Source organism: Salvelinus fontinalis, chromosome 25, assembly GCF_029448725.1.
Source record: "Salvelinus fontinalis isolate EN_2023a chromosome 25, ASM2944872v1, whole genome shotgun sequence".
Taxonomy (NCBI): domain Eukaryota; kingdom Metazoa; phylum Chordata; class Actinopteri; order Salmoniformes; family Salmonidae; genus Salvelinus; species Salvelinus fontinalis.
This window is the reverse complement of record NC_074689.1, coordinates 24,930,502-24,952,296: the sequence shown is the minus strand read 5'-3', so window position 1 is coordinate 24,952,296 and position 21,795 is coordinate 24,930,502. Positions and strand designations below refer to the sequence as shown.

General features: G+C 48.1%; 1 protein-coding gene across 1 annotated transcript in view; it reads right to left on the bottom strand.

Annotated features, from left to right (window-relative positions):
- LOC129823011 (potassium voltage-gated channel subfamily H member 2-like) overlaps positions 1–20,395 on the bottom strand; it is a 146,271-nt gene extending 125,876 nt beyond the window's left edge. The window contains exons 1-2 of the mRNA XM_055881673.1: positions 19,656–20,395; positions 18,341–18,543 (exon numbers count right to left, since the gene is read on the bottom strand). Of these exons, the coding sequence (XP_055737648.1) occupies positions 18,341–18,543; positions 19,656–19,821 (369 nt within the window). The 5' untranslated portion in view covers positions 19,822–20,395. The remainder of the gene's footprint in view (positions 1–18,340; positions 18,544–19,655) is intronic.
- Between the last annotated feature and the right edge of the window lie 1,400 nt (positions 20,396–21,795).

Here is a 21,795-nt window from a genome sequence, read left to right as displayed (position 1 = left end):
TACTAGCGTTTAAGAGCAGTTGGAGGCCACAGAAGGAGTGTTGTATGGCATTGAAGCTCGTTTGGAGGTTAGATAGCACAGTGTCCAAGGAAGGGCCGGAAGTGTACAGAATGGTGTCGTCTGCATAGAGGTGGATAAGGGAATCGCCCGCAGCAAGAGCAACATCATTGATGTATACAGAGAAAAGAGTCGGCCCGAGAATTGAACCCTGTGGTACCCCCATAGAGACTGCCAGAGGACCGGACAACATGCCCTCCGATTTGACACACTGAACTCTGTCTGCAAAGTAGTTGGTGAACCAGGCAAGGCAGTCATTAGAAAAACCGAGGCTACTGAGTCTGCCGATAAGAATATGGTGATTGACAGAGTCGAAAGCCTTGGCCAGGTCGATGAAGACGGCTGCACAGTAATGTCTTTTATCGATGGCGGTTATGACATCGTTTAGTACCTTGAGCGTGGCTGAGGTGCACCCGTGACCGGCTCGGAAACCGGATTGCACAGCGGAGAAGGTACGGTGGGATTCGAGATGGTCAGTGATTTGTTTGTTGACTTGGCTTTCGAATACCTTAGATGGGCAGGGCAGGATGGATATAGGTCTGTAACAGTTTGGGTCCAGGGTGTCTCCCCCTTTGAAGAGGGGGATGACCGCGGCAGCTTTCCAATCCTTGGGGATCTCAGATGATACGAAGGAGAGGTTGAACAGGCTGGTAATAGGGGGTGCGACAATGGCGGCGGACAGTTTCAGAAATAGGGGGTCCAGATTGTCAAGCCCAGCTGATTTGTATGGGTCCAGGTTTTCCAGCTCTTTCAGAACATCTGCTATCTGGATATGGGTAAAGGAGAAGCTGGGGAGGCTTGGGCGAGTAGCAGCGGGGGGGGAGGGGCTGTTGGCCAAGGTTGGAGTCGCCAGGAGGAAGGCATGGCCAGCCATTGAGAAATGTTTGTTGAAGTTTTCGATTATCATGGACTTATCAGTGGTGACCGTGTTACCTAGCCTCAGTGAAGTGGGCAGCTGGGAGGAGGTGCTCTTGTTTTCCATGGACTTTACAGTATCCCAGAACTTTTTGGAGTTAGAGCTACAGGATGCAAATTTCTGCTTGAAAAAACTGGCCTTTGCTTTCCTGACTGACTGCGTTTATTGGTTCCTGACTTCCCTGAACAGTTGCATATCGCGGGGGCTCTTCGATGCTATTGCAGTTCGCCACAGGATGTTTTTGTGCTGGTCGAGGGCAGTCAGGTCTGGAGTGAACCAAGGGCTATATCTGTTCTTGGTTCTGCATTTTTTGAACGGAGCATGCTTGTCTAATATGGTGAGGAAGTAACTTTTAAAGAATGACCAGGCATCCTCAACTGACGGGATGAGGTCAATATCCTTCCAGGGTACCCGGGCCAGGTCGATTAGAAAGGCCTGCTCGCAGAAGTGTTTTAGGGAGCGTTTGACAGTGATGAGGGGTGGTCGTTTGGCCGCGGACCCGTGGCGGATACAGGCAATGAGGCAGTGATCGCTGAGATCTTGATTGAAGACAGCAGAGGTGTATTTGGAGGGCAAGTTGGTCAGGATAATGTCTATTAGGGTGCCCATGTTTACGGATTTAGGGTTGTACCTGGTGGGTTCCTTGATGATTTGTGTGAGATTGAGGGCATCAAGCTTAGATTGTAGGACTGCCGTGGTGTTAAGCATATCCCAGTTTAGGTCACCTAACAGAACAAACTCTGAAGCTAGATGGGGAGCGATCAATTCACAGATGGTGTCCAGGGCACAGCTGGGAGCTGAGGGGGGTCGGTAGCAGGCGGCAACAGTGAGAGACTTATTTCTGGAGAGATTAATTTTTAAAATTAGAAGTTCGAACTGTTTGGGCATAGACCTGGAAAGTATGACAGAACTTTGCAGGCTATCTCTGCAGTAGATTGCAACTCCTCCCCCTTTGGCAGTTCTATCTTGACGGAAAGTGTTATAGTTGGGTATGGAAATCTCAGAATTTTTGGTGGCCTTCCTAAGCCAGGATTCGGACACGGCGAGGACATCAGGGTTGGCAGAGTGTGCTAAAGCGGTGAGTAAGGCAAACTTAGGGAGGAGGCTTCTGATGTTGACATGCATGAGGCCAAGGCTTTTTCGATCACAGAAGTCAACAAATGAGGGTGACTGGGGACATGCAGGGCCTGGGTTTACCTCCACATCACCCGAGGAACAGAGGAGGAGTAGGATGAGGGTGCGGCTAAAGGCTATCAAAACTGGTCGCCTAGAGCGTTGGGGACAAGGAATAAAAGGAGCAGATTTATGGGCGTGGTAGAATAGATTCTGGGCATAATGTGCAGACCAGGGTATGGTGGGGCACGGGTACAGCGGAGGCAAGCCCAGGCACTGGGTGATGATAAGAGAGGTTGTATCTCTGGACATGCTGGTCTCAATGGGTGAGGTCACCGCATGTGTGGGGGGTGGGACAAAGGAGGTATCAGAGGTACAGAGAGTGGAACTACGGGGTCCATTGCAAACCAAAACAATGATAACTAGCCTGAACAACAGTATGCAAGGCATATTGATATTTGAGGGAGACATGCAATAAGGCGTAAAGTGATTGCAGGTCTTGATTGGGAGAGCTAGCTAAAACAACAGGTGATATAACAGCAGCTAGTCAGCTAACACAGCAACAGTAGGTAAAAATGGCGACGGCTAGGCAGAGAGGGTCGGATTAACTACACACAGATCCTGAGTTAAAGCACAGAGCCGACAGATAAAACACAAATAAACGGAATGGAGTACCGTGAATTAATGGACAGTCAAGCAGGCATCAGCTATGTAGCCAAGTGATCATAGTGTCCGGGGGGCAGCCTGGATGGAGCAGTGAGGCCTCCACTAAACTAGCCCGCGGCGTTTAAAGTTAGTAGCCCGGGGGGAGGTCTGCTCAGACGGAGGGGGTCTGCTCAGACGGAGGCCGGTTGAGGGCACAGCGGATGGGCTATTCGTCTGCAGACCAGACGTGGTCGTGTCGACAGAGAATCCAAGCCGGATGGCGAAAGAGAGGTTGTCTGTTCAGATAGCAGCCGATATGCTCAAGACAGCTAACGATTAGCGTGCCGCAGTTAGCATATGGGCGTTCAGATTACGTCGCGATGGAGGGGCCAGTTGAATAACTCCCTCGGGCAGATAACGTCGGTATCCCAGTCGTGAAGGCCCGGTGGGGCTCCGCATCGGCAGTAAACGGGTCCGGATAGGTGATTGTAGCCCAGGAGTGGCTGATGGAACTCTTCAGCTGGCTAGCTCCGGGATAATTGGTGTTTGCTCCGGAATTGATGTTAGCCAATAGTCACTCGGATAGCAGCTGGTTAGCTGCAAGATCCAGGTGTAAATGTCCAGAGCTTGCGGTAAAAATCCGGGGATATGGAGAGAAAAAAGGTCTGGTATGCTCTGGTCTGAGTCGCGTTGTACAAAACTGGCAATAGTTTTCCGAGCTAAAGGATAGCTGATGAGCGCTAGCTGTGGTTAGCTGAACTACTAACGTTAGCTTGTGAGCTGGCTAACTTCTGGCTAGCTTCTGTTGTTGATTTCGGATACGAGGTGAATAATACCTTTGAGGAAAAAAAACAGATCCGCACCACATTTGGTGAGGTGGGTTGCAGGAGAGTGTTTTGAAGTTGAGTTTTTAAGAAGAAAAAAATATATATAAAAAGAAATGCGAAGAAAAATATATAAAATATATATACACGGGACAGGACGAGGACAAAGGACATCTGACTGCTACGCCATCTTGGATTCATATGCACACACATCCAGTATCTTCTATGATGGTGTGAGTCTAGGCAGATACAGTTCACAGTGTTCCAGTCTCGTCTATTATGGTGTGAGTCTAGGCAGATACAGTTCACAGTGTTCCAGTATCTTCTATTATGGTGAGAGTCTAGGCAGATACAGTACACAGTGTTCCAGTCTCGTCTATTATGGTGTGAGTCTAGGCAGATACAGTTCACAGTGTTCCAGTATCTTCTATGATGGTGTGAGTCTAGGCAGATACAGTTCACAGTGTTCCAGTATCTTCTATTATGGTGTGAGTCTAGGCAGATACAGTTCACAGTGTTCCAGTATCTTCTATTATGGTGAGAGTCTAGGCAGATACAGTTCACAGTGTTCCAGTATCTTCTATTATGGTGAGAGTCTAGGCAGATACAGTACACAGTGTTCCAGTCTCGTCTATTATGGTGTGAGTCTAGGCAGATACAGTTCACAGTGTTCCAGTATCTTCTATGATGGTGTGAGTCTAGGCAGATACAGTTCACAGTGTTCCAGTATCTTCTATTATGGTGTGAGTCTAGGCAGATACAGTTCACAGTGTTCCAGTCTCGTCTATTATGGTGTGAGTCTAGGCAGATACAGTACACAGTGTTCCAGTATCTTCTATTATGGTGAGAGTCTAGGCAGATACAGTACACAGTGTTCCAGTCTCGTCTATTATGGTGTGAGTCTAGGCAGATACAGTTCACAGTGTTCCAGTATCTTCTATTATGGTGAGAGTCTAGGCAGATACAGTACACAGTGTTCCAGTCTCGTCTATTATGGTGTGAGTCTAGGCAGATACAGTTCACAGTGTTCCAGTATCTTCTATTATGGTGAGAGTCTAGGCAGATACAGTACACAGTGTTCCAGTCTCGTCTATTATGGTGTGAGTCTAGGCAGATACAGTACACAGTGTTCCATTCTCGTCTATTATGGTGTGACTCAAGACTAGTCACTCAACTGAGACTGCTCTTCTCTGTATCACGGAGGCGCTCCGCACTGCTAAAGCTAACTCTCTCTCCTCTGCTCTCATCCTTCTAGACCTATCGGCTGCCTTCGATACTGTGAACCATCAGATCCTCCTCTCCACCCTCTCCGAGTTGGGCATCTCCGGCGCGGCCCACGCTTGGATTGCGTCCTACCTGACAGGTCGCTCCTACCAGGTGGCGTGGCGAGAATCTGTCTCCTCACCACGCGCTCTCACCACTGGTGTCCCCCAGGGCTCTGTTCTAGGCCCTCTCCTATTCTCGCTATACACCAAGTCACTTGGCTCTGTCATAACCTCACATGGTCTCTCCTATCATTGCTATGCAGACGACACACAATTAATCTTCTCCTTTCCCCCTTCTGATGACCAGGTGGCGAATCGCATCTCTGCATGTCTGGCAGACATATCAGTGTGGATGACGGATCACCACCTCAAGCTGAACCTCGGCAAGACGGAGCTGCTCTTCCTCCCGGGGAAGGACTGTCCGTTCCATGATCTCGCCATCACGGTTGACAACTCCATTGTGTCCTCCTCCCAGAGCGCTAAGAACCTTGGCGTGATCCTGGACAACACCCTGTCGTTCTCCACCAACATCAAGGCGGTGGCCCGTTCCTGTAGGTTCATGCACTACAACATCCGCAGAGTACGACCCTGCCTCACACAGGAAGCGGCGCAGGTCCTAATCCAGGCACTTGTCATCTCCCGTCTGGATTACTGCAACTCGCTGCTGGCTGGGCTCCCTGCCTGTGCCATTAAACCCCTACAACTCATCCAGAACGCCGCAGCCCGTCTGGTGTTCAGCCTTCCCAAGTTCTCTCACGTCACCCCGCTCCTCCGCTCTCTCCACTGGCTTCCAGTTGAAGCTCGCATCCGCTACAAGACCATGGTGCTTGCCTACGGAGCTGTGAGGGGAACGGCACCTCAGTACCTTCAGGCTCTGATCAGGCCCTACACCCAAACAAGGGCACTGCGTTCATCCACCTCTGGCCTGCTCGCCTCCCTACCACTGAGGAAGTACAGTTCCCGCTCAGCCCAGTCAAAACTGTTCGCTGCTCTGGCACCCCAATGGTGGAACAAACTCCCTCACGACGCCAGGACAGCGGAGTCAATCACCACCTTCCGGAGACACCTGAAACCCCACCTCTTCAAGGAATACCTAGGATAAAGCAATCCTTCTGCCCCCCCCCTTAAAAGATCTGATGCACTATTGTAAAGTGGCTGTTCCACTGGATGTCATAAGGTGAATGCACCAATTTGTAAGTCGCTCTGGATAAGAGCGTCTGCTAAATGACTTAAATGTAAATGTAAATGTAAATGTGTGAGTCTAGGCAGATACAGTACACAGTGTTCCATTCTCGTCTATTATGGTGTGAGTCTAGGCAGATACAGTACACAGTGTTCCAGTCTCGTCTATTATGGAGTCTTTTGGAGCCGCACGGTTCTGTTTGTATTTGTTGTGATATTCCCAGAAGGCCCAGGGTCATCTATGGGGTCAGGGATAATGACTGTGTTAGAAATGCCAGCATTGGCAGTTTATTCCCCCAGATGAGCCCCCCACGGGAGCAATGAATGTACTATTCACAGATAGAGACTTGACCTTGAGTGTGAATAAGAGAAAATGGTGTGAATGGGGATTTCATAAAATAAAATTGTATGTGTGTGTGTGTGTGTGTGCAACCTGGGAAAAGTGGAGGTCGAGTTTACAGTACATTCACCTTCAGCTTGAGTACAGTATACAGTATATCAGGGGACAAGGCTAATTAAAGTCGGTCAATATTCATCAGGGGACAAAGCCAGGTAAAGGCAGTCAGTATAGATCAGGGGACAAGGCCAGGTAAAGGCAGTCTGTATTTCTCAGGGGACAAGGCCAGGTAAAGGCAGTCTGTATTTCTCAGGGGACAAGGCCAGGTAAAGGCAGTCAGTATAGATCAGGGGACAAGGCCAGGTAAAGGCAGTCTGTATTTCTCAGGGGACAAGACCAGGTAAAGGCAGTCAGTATAGATCAGGGGACAAGGCCAGGTAAAGGCAGTCAGTATAGATCAGGGGACAAGGCCAGGTAAAGGCAGTCAGTATAGATCAGGGGACAAGGCCAGGTAAAGGCAGTCAGTATAGATCAGGGGACAAGGCCAGGTAAAGGCAGTCAGTATTTCTCAGGGGACAAGGCCAGGTAAAGGCAGTCAGTATTTCTCAGGGGACAAGGCCAGGTAAAGGCAGTCAGTATTTCTCAGGGGGCAAGGCCAGGTAAAGGCAGTCAGTATTTCTCAGGGGACAAGGCCAGGTAAAGGCAGTCAGTATTTCTCAGGGGGCAAGGCCAGGTAAAGTAAGTCAGTGTGCTGATCCACACTGATAACAGGGTCTCTGTCAGAAATGCACTACCACTCTGTGGCCCGGCTCACTCCACTGTCTCCCAAGATGAGCCTGTCCTCTCACCACGCCCTCATCACCTTGGATGGATTGGCTTCTCGCTGTGTGGCTGACTGCCACAGTATAGCACCAGACTTGGAACTAACCATTTCCCAGTTTGGGGTTGGCAGTAATCATTATGAATGTCGTGACAATTGGATGCACTGCCAGTTAAACCATTGGCAGCTTGTGTTGCTAGACAGTAGCAGCAGACATTAACACTTACCATTTTTTATTTCACTACTACTCTCTCTCTCTACTCTCTCTCTACTCTCTCTCTACTCTCTTTCTCTCACTCTATGGCTTGACTCTCTCTCTACTCTCTCTCTCTCTCACTCTATGGCTTGACCCTCTCTCTCTGTCTCTGTCTCTGTCTCTGTCTCTGTCTCTGTCTCTGTGTCTCTCTGTCTCTGTCTCTGTCTCTGTCTCTGTCTCTCTCCTCACTTTCCCAGCTGCTCTCCCTTTCTCTCTCTCTAGTGTTAATTCAATAACCCTCCAGTGATGCGGTAGGGCAGTGAGGCACACGCCCCAGCCAAGCATCTACTGTGATTAATGGTGCCAGGGCAGATAAAATGGGTCACCGGCAGAGATGGAGAGAGGGAGGGATAGAGGGATGAGAGGGAGAGGTGGGGGGATGAAGAGAGGTGGATGGGATGGAGAGAGAGGGAAAAGCGGAGGGAGGTGAAGGGAGGTGAAGGGATAAGAGGGAGAGGGAGGGAGCAGAGGGAGAAGTGGAGAGTTATGAAGTGATAAGAGGAAAGTAGAGAGAGGAGAGGGAGCAGAGGGAGAGGTGGAGAGTTATGAAGTGATAAGAGGAAAGTAGAGAGGAGAGGGAGGAGAGGGAGAGGTGGAAGGATGAGAAAGAGGAGAGGGGGGAGGTGAGGGAGAAGAGAGGTGATTGACGCTCTAGCCTTACTTTTCTCTCTCTTTTTTTACCACCTCCTCTCTATCCTTCTCTCTCTCTCCTGCATTTGCTTGTTCGCTCTTTACCCATGAAGCAAAATCCACAAAGAGATGCCTGTCAACGGCGTGAAAGAGCAGTGAATGTCAATTCACATACACTGCGTAGCGTATGCAAACGTCGTAATTGTCATGAAAATCCCTAATAAACAATTTATTCGCTATGTAGTCACTGAGAGTTCTTGTTGCGAGTTCCTTTTGACTAACCTTAGATGTCCTATGGGAGCCACCGTACCTGGGCTAAACAGTTGTTGTGTTGCTAGCTCATGAGGACGTTGTAGCTAATCAACCAGAGCCGTTTATAAACAACTACATCTCGTTATTTCTAGATAAACTGTATTCTCTCTTGTAATCGGAGTCCTGGAGTGTTCCAGCCGAAGCCTACCTAGGCTATATCTAAATCAACACAGGTAGGCTGCACTTGATTTCAAATATGTATTAACTGATAAACATTAGCCTACACTCCAACACAACAAAAATGTAAACGCAACATGCAACCATTTCAAAGATTTTATTGAGTTACAGTTTATATGACGAAATCAGTCAATTGAAATTGTCACGACTTCCGCCGAAGTCGGTCCCTCTTCTTGTTCGGGCGGCGTTCGGCGGTCGACATCACCGGCCTTCTAGCCATCGCCGATCCACCTTTCATTTTCCATTGGTTTTGTCTCGTCTTCCCTCACACCTGGTTTCAATTCCATGTTGTTTATTTAACCCTCTGTTCCCCCCCATGTCCTTGTCCGGTATTGTTGATTGTAAGAGTTTGTCCACGTTATGTCTGGCGTGCGAAGGGTTTCGTCCCATTGTATTTATTTATTGTTTTTCACGGTGATTTGTATTATTAAACTGCACCGTGGTAACACAGTCTTTGACCTCCTGCGCCTGACTTCTCTGCCGCCAGTACGCACGCATTACAGAAATAAATTCATTGGGCCCTAATCTATGGAATTCACATAACTGGGAATACAGATATGCATCTGTTGGTCACAGATACCTTAAACAAAAGGGCCTCACAATGCGCATCAGAATATCTATGTGCATTCAAATTGCCATCGATAAAACGCAATTGTTTTCGTTGCTTATCCCTGACCATACCACAACCACCATGGGGCATGCTGTTCACAACGTTGACATCAGCAAACCGCTCGCCCACACAACACCATACACGTACGTGGGCTGCGGTTGTGAGGCCGGTTGGACGTACTGCCAATTTCCCTAAAACAATGATGAGGCGATTTATGGTAGAGAAATTAACATTCAATTATCTGGCAACAGCTCTGGTGGACATTCCTGCAGTCAGCATGCCAATTGCATGCTCCCGTAAAACTTGAGACATCAGTAGCATTGTGTTGTGTGACAAAACTGGCCTTTTATTGTCCCTAAAACAAGGTGCACCTGTGTAATGATCTTGCTTTTTAATCACCTTCTTGATATGCCACACCTGTCAGGTGGATGGATTATCTTGCCAAAAATAAATGCTCACTAACACAAAATAAGCTGAGACAAATAAGCATTTTGTGCGTCTGGAAAATTTCTGGGATATTTTATTTCAGCTCATGAAACATGAGACAAAAACATTAAATCTTGTGTTTATATTTTTGCTTAGTGTAGCGTAGGGAAAATCATAACAATTCCTCTAATTCCTTTTCTACAAACAACCCACACAACAGTATGTCATAGCAACAGTACACATAAAGTGTCTTGTCATAGCAACAGTACACATAAAGTGCCTTGTCATAGCAACAGTACACATAAAGTGCCTTGTCATAGTAACAGTACACATAAAGTGCCTTGCCTTGTCATTGCAACAGTACACATAAAGTGCCTTGCCTTGTCATAGCAACAGTACACATAAAGTGCCTGGTCATAGTAACAGTACACATAAAGTGCCTTGCCTTGTCATTGCAACAGTACACATAAAGTGCCTTGTAATATCAAGTGTGGTGGTAGCTGCCGAGGTTTGGATGACCTCAACCTGGAACATTTCAATAGTGCCTTGAAGAATCCACTACTTCAGTGGTTCCCAACTCCAGTCCTCCAGTACCCCCAACAGTACACATTTGTATTGTAGCATCGGGCAATCACACAACTTGTCAACTAATCTTCAGGCCATCAATGAGTTGAAACAGGTGTTTTTTGTCCGGGGCTACAACAGAAATGTGTACTGTTGTGGGCACTGGATGGCCAGAGTTGGGCTGTTGGGGGGTACTGGAGGACTGGAGTTGGGCTGTTGGAGGACCGGATTTGGGCTGTTGGGGGGTACTAGAGGACTGGAGTTGGGCTGTTGGGGGTACTAGAGGACTGGAGTTGGGCTGTTGGGGGGTACTGGAGGACTGGAGTTGGGCTGTTGGAGGACCGGATTTGGGCTGTTGGGGGGTACTAGAGGACTGGAGTTGGGCTGTTGGGGGTACTAGAGGACTGGAGTTGGGCTGTTGGGGGGTACTGGAGGACTGGAGTTGGGCTGTTGGGGGTACTGGAGGACTGGAGTTGGGCTGTTGGGGGTACTGGAGGACTGGAGTTGGGCTGTTGGGGGTACTAGAGGACTGGAGTTGGGCTGTTGGGGGTACTAGAGGACTGGAGTTGGGCTGTTGGGGGTACTGGAGGACTGGAGTTGGGCTGTTGGGGGGTACTAGAGGACTGGAGTTGGGCTGTTGGGGGGTACTGGAGGACTGGAGTTGGGCTGTTGGGGGTACTGGAGGACTGGAGTTGGGCTGTTGGGGGGTACTAGAGGACTGGAGTTGGGCTGTTGGGGGTACGAGAGGACTGGAGTTAGGCTGTTGGGGGTACTGGAGGACTGGAGTTGGGCTGTTGGGGGTACTGGAGGACTGGAGTTGGGCTGTTGGGGGTACTGGAGGACTGGAGTTGGGCTGTTGGGGGTACTGGAGGACTGGAGTTGGGCTGTTGGGGGTACTGGAGGACTGGAGTTGGGCTTTTGCGGGTACTGGAGGACTGGATTTGGGCTGTTGGGGGTACTGGAGGACTGGAGTTGGGCTGTTGGGGGTACTGGAGGACTGGAGTTGGGCTGTTGGGGGTACTGGAGGACTGGAGTTGGGCTGTTGGGGGTACTGGAGGACTGGATTTTGGCTGTTGGGGGTACTGGAGGACTGGAGTTGGGCTGTTGGGGGTACTGGAGGACTGGAGTTGGGCTGTTGGGGGTACTGGAGGACTGGAGTTGGGCTGTTGGGGGTACTGGAGGACTGGAGTTGGGCTGTTGGGGGTACTGGAGGACTGGAGTTGGGCTGTTGGGGGTACTGGAGGATTGGAGTTGGGCTGTTGGGGGTACTAGAGGACTGGAGTTGGGCTGTTGGGGGTACTGGAGGACTGGAGTTGGGCTGTTGGGGGTACTAGAGGACTGGAGTTGGGCTGTTGGGGGTACTGGAGGACTGGAGTTGGGAACCACTTAAGTAGTGGACACTTCAAGGCACTATTGAAGTGTTCCGGGTTGAGGTGAATTGGCCGTTTTGGACTCAAAGGTCAAAGCTTCAAATCAAAGGAGGAAAGTGAGAGCAATAGCTGATAGACTCTCTAAACACAGCGCAGATTGAATACCCATAACAACCATAACATTCCTTGTGATTTGAACACATAAAGTGTCTTGTAATATCAACTGTCACAACTGGTCATTCTGGACACAAAGGTCAAGGGTTAGGAGGCAGGTGAGAACAAGAAACATACTTAGCGTAGCGGTTTTCAGGGTTGAGTTAATTCTATAGCCTTGTACAGTCTAAATTCATGCACAGTACATGAGTATTATTACATAAAGAAATATCTACATTGATACAGAGGACAATCAAATGACCAGCACTGCCAATGTTTCCACGTAGACTTTCTCTCTAAGGAAGCTTGAGTCCAGTAGGTTTGCCTAACCCCTCCGTACAGTGAGTAGCCAAGTACCTGTCAAACCCGGTGCTTTTTCAATCAACCACCACTGAGACTTGGCAACCCAAACGAAAGCCTGTTCTACTGTTAGGTTGTTGACTTCTTCAGTGTTCCAATCAGTGTTCACCTCTTCTGCCTGACTGAGCTTCTAAGATCAGTATAGCTAAGCCTTAAGACAACAGTATGTCTGTGCCCTCGGCTGTGACTGTAGACTCAGCTAGAACACCAGGAAAGTAATATTCACACGGTTCAACCACTAATGAACAGCTGTGTGCTGTACTGCAAAGCTATAACGAAGAAATTGAGCGATGTTAGGAGAACCAGTTAAAACTTCAAAGGACCTTGAGTGTCAGAGGATACTGTACGTTTTGACCCCTAACCCCTCGGACACACAGCTGTCCAGCACACCGGCTAGCACCAGCCTCCCACAGAGTGTTTGGCTACAATGAAATCAGCCCGTTGACGCAACAGCAAAAAGCAAAGTATATGGAGCGTTTCAAACGATAAAATCAATATACACTATTGTTGTGTGTGTGTGTGTGTGTGTGTGTGTGTGTGTGTGTGTGTGTGTGTGTGTGTGTGTGTGTGTGTGTGTGTGTGTGTGTGTGTGTGTGTGTGTGTGTGTGTGTGTGTCAAGATGTCACATAGGATGCTATTAAGGAGCCGGTACAAAAGTAATGAAAAAACATTAGTTTTTTTCTTTGTATTATCTTTTACCAGATCTATTGTGTTATATTCTCCTACATTCCTTTCACATTTCCACAAACTTTCAAGTTTTTCCTTTCAAATGGTACCAATAATATGCATATCCTTGCTTCAGGGCCTGAGCTACAGGCAGTTAGATTTGGGTATGTCATTTTAGGCGAACATTGGAAAAAGGGTCAGATTCTTAAAACTCATATCTGACGAGCCATGTTAATACGGATGGACAGTTGTGCAAGCGCAGCTGTGTGATTTTTCCATCCAAATACCTCTATCTTCCCACACATACCGGTTGGTGTCAAGAACCACAATGCTGCTGGGCTCTTCATGCTAAACAGTCTACTGTGTGTATCAAAAATAGTCCACCACCCAAAGGTCATCCAGCCAACTTGACACAACTGTGGGAAGCATTGGAGTCAACATGGGCCAGCATCCCTGTGGAACTCTTCAGACACCTTGTAGAGTCCATGACCCCGACGAATTGAGGCTGTTTAGAGGTCAAAAGGTGAATAATGAATAATTAGCATATTCTGTGTTTATGACAATGTACTAGGAGAACCAATACACTCTTCAATTCATGTCCTTGTTTCCTTGCTGCAGAAGCAGCATTTAGAGAGGGATAATTTATCTCCCCCAACTAGCTTCCTTAACAAAGTATTGTTCACAACACCTGAGAGAACACACTGTCCTGTCATACTGGATCTGCTACTGGAGAGTTACACCACTTGTGTCTACGGAATATAGAAATAGAAACATTAATCTAAAACTGAAACTATAATGAAAAACATTAAACATCATTTAGTAAACTGAAATAAAATAATTAACATAACACAGAAATGGCTCCTAGTCTCCACACATAGGCTGCTTTAGGTCCTTAACACTACAACTAAAAGTGAAACTAAATCATGTAAAAATGTATTGGAAATGTTTTTCTAAAAATTTAACTAAATAAAACAACATTATATCAGATCTTAAAACTTAATGAAACTAAATAGTCGAAAAATGAATTAGAAATGTTTTTATTAAAACTAGTCAATCCGATCTGAATACTCACAAACAAGACTAAACTGTGTGGGGGGGGGGGGTTCCTAATGTTTGGTATTTTCAGTATATACTGTATATATTTATTTAAACACGTTAAATTCAGGTATCTATTTCATATATGGTCCATCAGTCGGAATCCCCAGTGTTATACCGGTAGTTGGAGACATTAGCTCCATAGTTCACCTCTATTTCTCAGAGTCATCTGGGAAGGCTTACAGCATTTAACACGATTACATCAGCTTCTTCTAACTTATCTCTTGCACAAAGTCTTGCTAGTCAGCCAAAGAGACACCCACCCTCCAAGATCATGTCAAGATCCAAGACCTTCTCACCATTTCAAGATCCTCTCTTTCATGCATTTCTGTGTACATCACACATTACTGTACAGGGAAACAGTGGCGATCTTGCCAACTGCCAACTCTAACAAGGTGTGAGACTAAACATAAAAATATGCACTATAATGCTCAGTCTCCTGTTTGCATATTTCTAGTAGTGTAGTTTCTTGGTGGTTCTACAAGCCTGTGAGGTTGCTCCTACCGTTTTGCGGTTGGCACAAGAAGTGTGAGCTCTCCATTCCTTCTTAGGAACCTCCATCTCTGTTGGGTGGTGAATAGGATGGGGGTGTGGATAGAGATGAGTGCAAGACAGTGTATGTGTGTGTGTATGTATGTATGCATGCATGTGTGTGTGTGTGTGTGTGTGTGTGTGTGTGTGTGTGTGTGTGTGTGTGTGTGTGTGTGTGTGTGTGTGTGTGTGTGTGTGTTCCACTGCACTGCCGCCAGAGGAGTGTCACTTGTCTTTATGCAGATATCACACGTACTCTCTGATGTACCGGTGTGTTGATTTATCACTCGGATCGCCCTATCAGAAGCTGACGATTAGATTGTCAGGATGGGCAATGTACTTTCTAGGGTACACTAGAATTACTAGTAAGTACCCCCTCAAGGTACGCTGCATTTTAACTAAGTCCTGTGTAACAACTAGTAAATACATTGTAATTAGGGAAAACATTACACGTCAAATGGTTTGAAATAGTATCCTTTGGGCTGACAGTTGTGTTGGATCTGTTTTGTAAACTCAACCAATTGAACCAGATGGTGCGCTTTATTTAGCAACACCGTTGACTGGAGATCTATTTTGAGCAGTGTACCTTCATGGGTAAGTCATTAGAACCCATTGAGCACAGGCTATAACCTCTCAGACACCCTGGCGCATCCACAAGGGATCACAACCTTTGTCACAGTTGTTCACGAAATCGGAATGCAACGAAGAAGCGAAACAATAAAGTTTGTGAATTTAGTGGAAACCTGCCCATTTGAAACAAGCCTGGTAGCAAGAATTTATTGCTACACTTCTGTATTTACAGACTGCAATTACTACCAGTTACATGTTGTTATTACACTGTAACAAGCAACCTTTAAAAGGTTAAAAGGAAGTGTTACTGAATTCTTTCTTTCTACATCTTCTTGCCTACTCCTCAGAGGACTGTGTCCTGGTCAGAGGTTAGTTAGAGGTAGTGTTGGAGAGTGCTGCCACCTGCAGGCCGTAGACGGTAAAGCATTCTAGATGTTTTAGGTTAGGAGTAATAATATACTCCATGGCCTCATAACTCATTAAATCACCGCTAGCACGGTCACCTGTACTGGTTCCCCTCCCTCTCTACCTATTTAGAAGCTCTACTGTAAAGTCAGCCTGACTGAGTAGGGTTTTTTGGTATAACATAGTATGTACTGTGTGCACAGCAGCATTTCAGTGGGTACAGCAGCCTCTAAGAATGAGGCTATTAATGTATCGAGATAGCTTGGTGAAATGATTGACTTGTGGTATATCACCATACAATACAGAGGCCTTTCTAAAAAGATATAGGCGGGGGGCAGAGTGAGAGAGAGAGAGAGCGAGAGTGAGAGCGAGTGGGAGAGAGAGAAGGAGAGAGAGAGCGAGAGAAGTGTGGGTTTAAGGTCACGTTGTCACTGTTTTTCCTTGTCCCTGTCTCATCCTCGCCTCACAGAGAAGTCTTCAGGAAGCTGTTCATATTATAACGCCCCTCACAGAGAAGTCTTCAGGAAGCTGTTCTTCATATTATAACGCCCCTCACAGAGAAGTCTTCAGGAAGCTGTTCTTCATATTATAACGCCCCTCACAGAGAAGTCTTCAGGAAGCTGTACTTCATATTATAACGCCCCTCACAGAGAAGTCTTCAGGAAGCTGTTCATATTATAACGCCCCTCACAGAGAAGTCTTCAGGAAGCTGTTCTTCATATTATAACGCCCCTCACAGAGAAGTCTTCAGGAAGCTGTTCTTCATATTATAACGCCCCTCACAGAGAAGTCTTCAGGAAGCTGTTCTTCATATTATAACGCCCCTCACAGAGAAGTCTTCAGGAAGCTGTTCTTCATATTATAACGCCCCTCACAGAGAAGTCTTCAGGAAGCTGTTCTTCATATTATAACGCCCCTCACAGAGAAGTCTTCAGGAAGCTGTACTTCATATTATAACGCCCCTCACAGAGAAGTCTTCAGGAAGCTGTTCATATTATAACGCCCCTCACAGAGAAGTCTTCAGGAAGCTGTTCATATTATAACGCCCCTCACAGAGAAGTCTTCAGGAAGCTGTTCATATTATAACGCCCCTCACAGAGAAGTCTTCAGGAAGCTGTTCATATTATAACGCCCCTCACAGAGAAGTCTTCAGGAAGCTGTACTTCATATTATAACGCCCCTCACATAGAAGTCTTCAGGAAGCTGTACTTCATATTATAACGCCCCTCACAGAGAAGTCTTCAGGAAGCTGTTCATATTATAACGCCCCTCACAGAGAAGTCTTCAGGAAGCTGTACTTCATATTATATGCCCCTCACATAGAAGTCTTCAGGAAGCTGTACTTCATATTATAACGCCCCTCACAGAGAAGTCTTCAGGAAGCTGTTCATATTATAACGCCCCTCACAGAGAAGTCTTCAGGAAGCTGTACTTCATATTATAACGCCCCTCACATAGAAGTCTTCAGGAAGCTGTACTTCATATTATAACGCCCCTCACAGAGAAGTCTTCAGGAAGCTGTTCATATTATAACGCCCCTCACAGAGCAAATCAAATTAAAAGCCAAATCAAAACCAAACAAATTAAAAGAGGTGTCCAAATGCAGAACAAGAAACCATCTTTCACATCATACAGATTCCCGTCTTCCCTAACTCAATTCAACGTGTTTTCCGCACACACAGGATTGCCGTGGCGACAGAATCATCTGTCACCATTTAATATCTCTGCCGTCCCTCCGCTTCTCATTCAATCAAGCTAGCTCTGAGGCATCAGCGACACATTGGCTCACTGCACACAAGGAGCACTGGTAAGTGGATTAGGCTAACCCAGTTATGTCTCCGACTAAAGACGCCATCATAGCAAACACCAAGCTTTCACTCAGAGCAGGAACCCAACATCTTAAGCAACAATCCACCAGTATTGTATAAACAGAGTGTTTTCACTAGGTCTTAAAGCCGGCGCTTTGTAGGGCAAATCACCCCATCCACCACCAATGAGACTCACCCACCTGGAGGATGCATGGCAGCCTTCAGTAAAGTATAAACAGTATAAACACAGACAATGGCAATAATGGAAAATATAGCAGTTCCTAGGCACACCACACCACCACACCTCTACCACACCCCTCCCTCACTCATACCTCCACCACCTCCCCGTCCCTCACCCCTACCACACCCCTATCCCCCCACCTCCCAGTCCCTCACCCCTACCACACCCTCCCTCACTCATACCTCCCCCACCTCCCCGTCCCTCACCCCTACCACACCCCTACCCCCCCACCTCCCAGTCCCTCACCCCTACCACACCCCTCCCTCACTCCTACCTCCCCCTCCCTCACCCCTACCACACCCCTACCCCCCCACCTCCCAGTCCCTCACCCCTACCACACCCCTACCTCCCTACTTCACCCCAACACATCCCTACCTCCCCTACCTCACCCCTACCACACCCACCTCCCAGTCCCTCACCCCTACCTTCCATAGCCCTACCTCCCCCACATCACCCACCACACCTCTACCTCACCCACCACACCTCTACCACACCCCTAACACACCCCTACCTCACTCACCTCCCCCACCTCACCCACCACACCTCTACCTCACCCACCACCCCATTTGTACATACTAGATTCCTGAACGGGTCAGGACCCACCTGCATAGAATTGTTCCCGAGAGCCGATTTCATTCATTCATTCATTCATTCATTTGTCTATTCAACATTTGGAAAAAAGGAAACCATGCCTGCCTTCGTGCTCACAGAATGTCATTTGCAACGCATAGCAAACCCAACAAGCTCCTGGATTCACGTATTTCATTTTTTTATCCTGATTTAAAATGTTTCCAACCAGCCAGCTGATTTCTTTTGCAGCTCACCCGCAGGGAACCGTGGGTATCCGACCTGATGCAGGACTCTAATACATACCCACGTCCACTCCCACCCTTACTCCACAGACTTACACACACTGAACACACACACACTGAACACACACACACACACACACACACACACACACACACACACACACACACACACACACACACAGATGGCCCTCTTACCTGAGTGACTTTCTCGGTGACGTGGTGTGTGCGGTCGATGAGTTTGCAAGGGGCTATGATGTCCATGTCCCCCCCGGGCAGCGCGATGAGGGGGTCCGCCTTGAAGTCCACAAAGTTCAGGGTGATCTGAGGGATCTTACTGATGGTGCGGTAACGCATGAGGTCCGAGTCCGACGTGGAGTTGAGGATGTTGTTCACTGCCCCTGAAAGAGCACACTGTCAGGGGACTGCCCAGACTATTCGGACCACACCTGTGTTCAAACACTATTTGATATCATTAGAAGCAGTGGGTCACAGCACACAGCCCTACCATACAGATAGATTTAGTGGGTCACAGCACACAGCCCTACCATACAGATAGATTTAGTGGGCCACAGCACATAGCCCTACCATATAGCCCTACCCTGTGTGTTTACCCCTGTGTGTTTGGTATCCCTGTGTGTTTACCCCTGTGTGTTTGGTATCCCTGTGTGTTTACCCCTGTGTGTTTACCCCTGTGTGTTTGGTATCCCTGTGTGTTTACCCCTGTGTGTTTACCCCTGTGTGTTTACCCCTGTGTGTTTGGTATCCATGTGTGTTTGGTATCCCTGTGTGTTTACCCCTGTGTGTTTACCCCTGTGTGTTTACCCCTGTGTGTTTGGTATCCCTGTGTGTTTGGTATCCCTGTGTGTTTACCCCTGTGTGTTTACCCCTGTGTTTACCCCTGTGTGTTTGGTATCCCTGTGTGTTTACCCCTGTGTGTTTGGTGTCCCTGTGTGTTTACCCCTGTGTGTTTATCCATGTGTGTTTGGTATCCCTGTGTGTTTACCCCTGTTTGGTATGTGTGTTTGGTATCCCTGTGTGTTTACCCATGTGTGTTTGGTATCCCTGTGTGTTTACCCCTGTGTGTTTACCCCTGTGTGTTTACCCCTGTGTGTTTACCCCTGTGTGTTTGGTATCCCTGTGTGTTTACCCCTGTGTGTTTACCCCTGTGTGTTTGGTATCCCTGTGTGTTTACCCATGTGTGTTTGGTATCCCTGTCTGTTTACCCCTGTGTGTTTGGTATCCCTGTGTGTTTACCCCTGTGTGTTTGGTATCCCTGTGTGTTTACCCCTGTGTGTTTGGTATCCCTGTGTGTTTACCCCTGTGTGTTTACCCCTGTGTGTTTACCCCTGTGTGTTTGGTATCCCTGTGTGTTTATCCATGTGTGTTTGGAATCCAGCTCAAATACAGCCAAGGAGGTGGTGTGTATTTTCTTTCTCAAGGTGCAATTCCATTTGGAAATATTCCCCTCACCTTGCCCTCCCCACTCCCCCCTCCCCCCTTCCCCCCCTACCTGTGCTGTTGTGGATGGGCCCGACCGTGCTGTACTTCCGACCCGACGGAGGCCGCATGGCCTCGATGTCATCCACCGACGACGCCCGCCGTATGCTGTGGAAGCTCTCGCGGGAGCGGCTGTGTGACAGGCTGCAGTTGGACACCGAGGCATCTGGGTTAAGCATCCGGAGGGCAATGCGGGGCGACGACTGGCCGAGGGGCAGCGAGGAAGGTGCAGGCTCTGAGCCAAGCAGGGTGCGCTGGTCCTCAGGCCACAGCAGGTCCGGCTTGGTGCTGCTGCTTCCACTGTTGGATCTGTGGTGCTCCAGAGGTAAGGGGGGCAGGGAGAGCAGCTCTCCCAAAGCCAGGGATTTGTGGCTGGGGTGGCTGGGGGCTGAGAGGTGCCCAGTCTCCTGGTTGTCCAGAGAAGCCTTCCTATTGCTGAGCGAGCAACGTGAGGGCAGGCGGAGCTTGAAGCCACGCGGCCGGCCTAGAGAAAGCGGAAGAGGGTGGAAGCAAATAAAACGAGAGAGGAAGATTAAAAAATGGTGGTAAAGAGAGAGACAGGGAGAGAAAGAGAGTGAGTGGTAGAGAGGAAAGCAGGGAGGGAGAGAAAGAGAGTGAGTGGTAGAGAGGAAAGCAGGGTGGGAGAGAGAGAGAGTGAGTGGTAGAGAGGAAAGCAGAGTGGGAGAGAAAGAGAGTGAGTGGTAGAGAGGAAAGCAGGGTGGGAGAGAGAGAGAGTGAGTGGTAGAGAGGAAAGCGGGAAGGGAGAGAAAGAGAGTGAGTGGTAGAGAGGAAAGCAGGGTGGGAGAGAGAGAGAGTGAGTGGTAGAGAGGAAAGTAGGGTGGGAGAGAGAGAGAGTGAGTGGTAGAGAGGAAAGCAGGAAGGGAGAGAAAGAGAGTGAGTGGTAGAGAGGAAAGCAGGGAGGGAGAGAGAGAGAGTGAGTGGTAGAGAGGAAAGCAGGGTGGGAGAGAGAGAGAGTGAGTGGTAGAGAGGAAAGCAGGGAGGGAGAGAAAGAGAGTGAGTGGTAGAGAGGAAAGCAGGGTGGGAGAGAAAGAGAGTGAGTGGTAGAGAGGAAAGCAGGGTGGGAGAGAAAGGAAAGAGACAGTGGCAGAGAGGGGTAGGTATGGGTGGGAGAGAGGGGTAGGTATGGGTGGGAGAGAGGGGTAGGTTTGGGTGGGAGAGAGGGGTAGGTATGGGTGGGAGAGAGGGGTAGGTATGGGTGGGAGAAAGGGGTAGGTATGGGTGGGAGAGAGGGGTAGGTATGGGTGGGAGAGAGAGAGAGAACAATACATTTAATTGAACAACCGTAAAACTTAAATTAATAGCCCGTGCATTTATTTGCTTCAATCATTGAACAGGCAGGTTATATCCTGCCTGTTTGGCCCTGTCTGGGGGTATCATCAGATGGCCACAGTGTCTCCTGACCACTCCTGTCTCAGCCTCCAGTATTTATGCTGCAGTAGGTTATGTGTCGGGGGGCTAGGGTCAGTCTGTTATATCTGGAGTACTTCTCCTGTCTTATCCGGTGTCCTGTGTGAATTGAAGTATGCTCTCTCTAATTCTCTCTTTCTCTCTTTCTTTCTTTCTTTCTCTCTCTCGGAGGACCTGAGCCCTAGGACCATGCCTCAGGACTACCTGGCATGATGACTCCTTGCTGTCTCCAGTCCACCTTGCTGTGCTGCTGCTTCAGTTTCAACTGTTCTGCCTGCGGCTATGGAACCCTGACCTGTTCACCGGACGTGCTACCTGTCCCAGACCTGCTGTTTTCAACTCTCTAGAGACAGCAGGAGCGGTAGAGATACTCTTAATGATCGGCTATAAAAAGCCAACTGACATTTACTCCTGAGGTGCTGACTTGTTGCACCCTTGACAACTACTGTGATTAGTATTATTTGACCATGCTGGTCATTTACGAACATCTTGGCCATGTTCTGTTATAATCTCCACCCGGCACAGCCAGAAGAGGACTGGCCACCCCTCATAGCCTGGTTCCTCTCTAGGTTTCTTCCTAGGTTCTGGCCTTTCTAGGGAGTTTTTCCTAGCCTCCGTGCTTCTACACCTGCACTGCTTGCTGTTTGGGGTTTTAGGCTGGGTTTCTGTACAACACTTTGAGATATCAGCTGATGTAAAAAGGGCTATATAAATAAATTTGATTT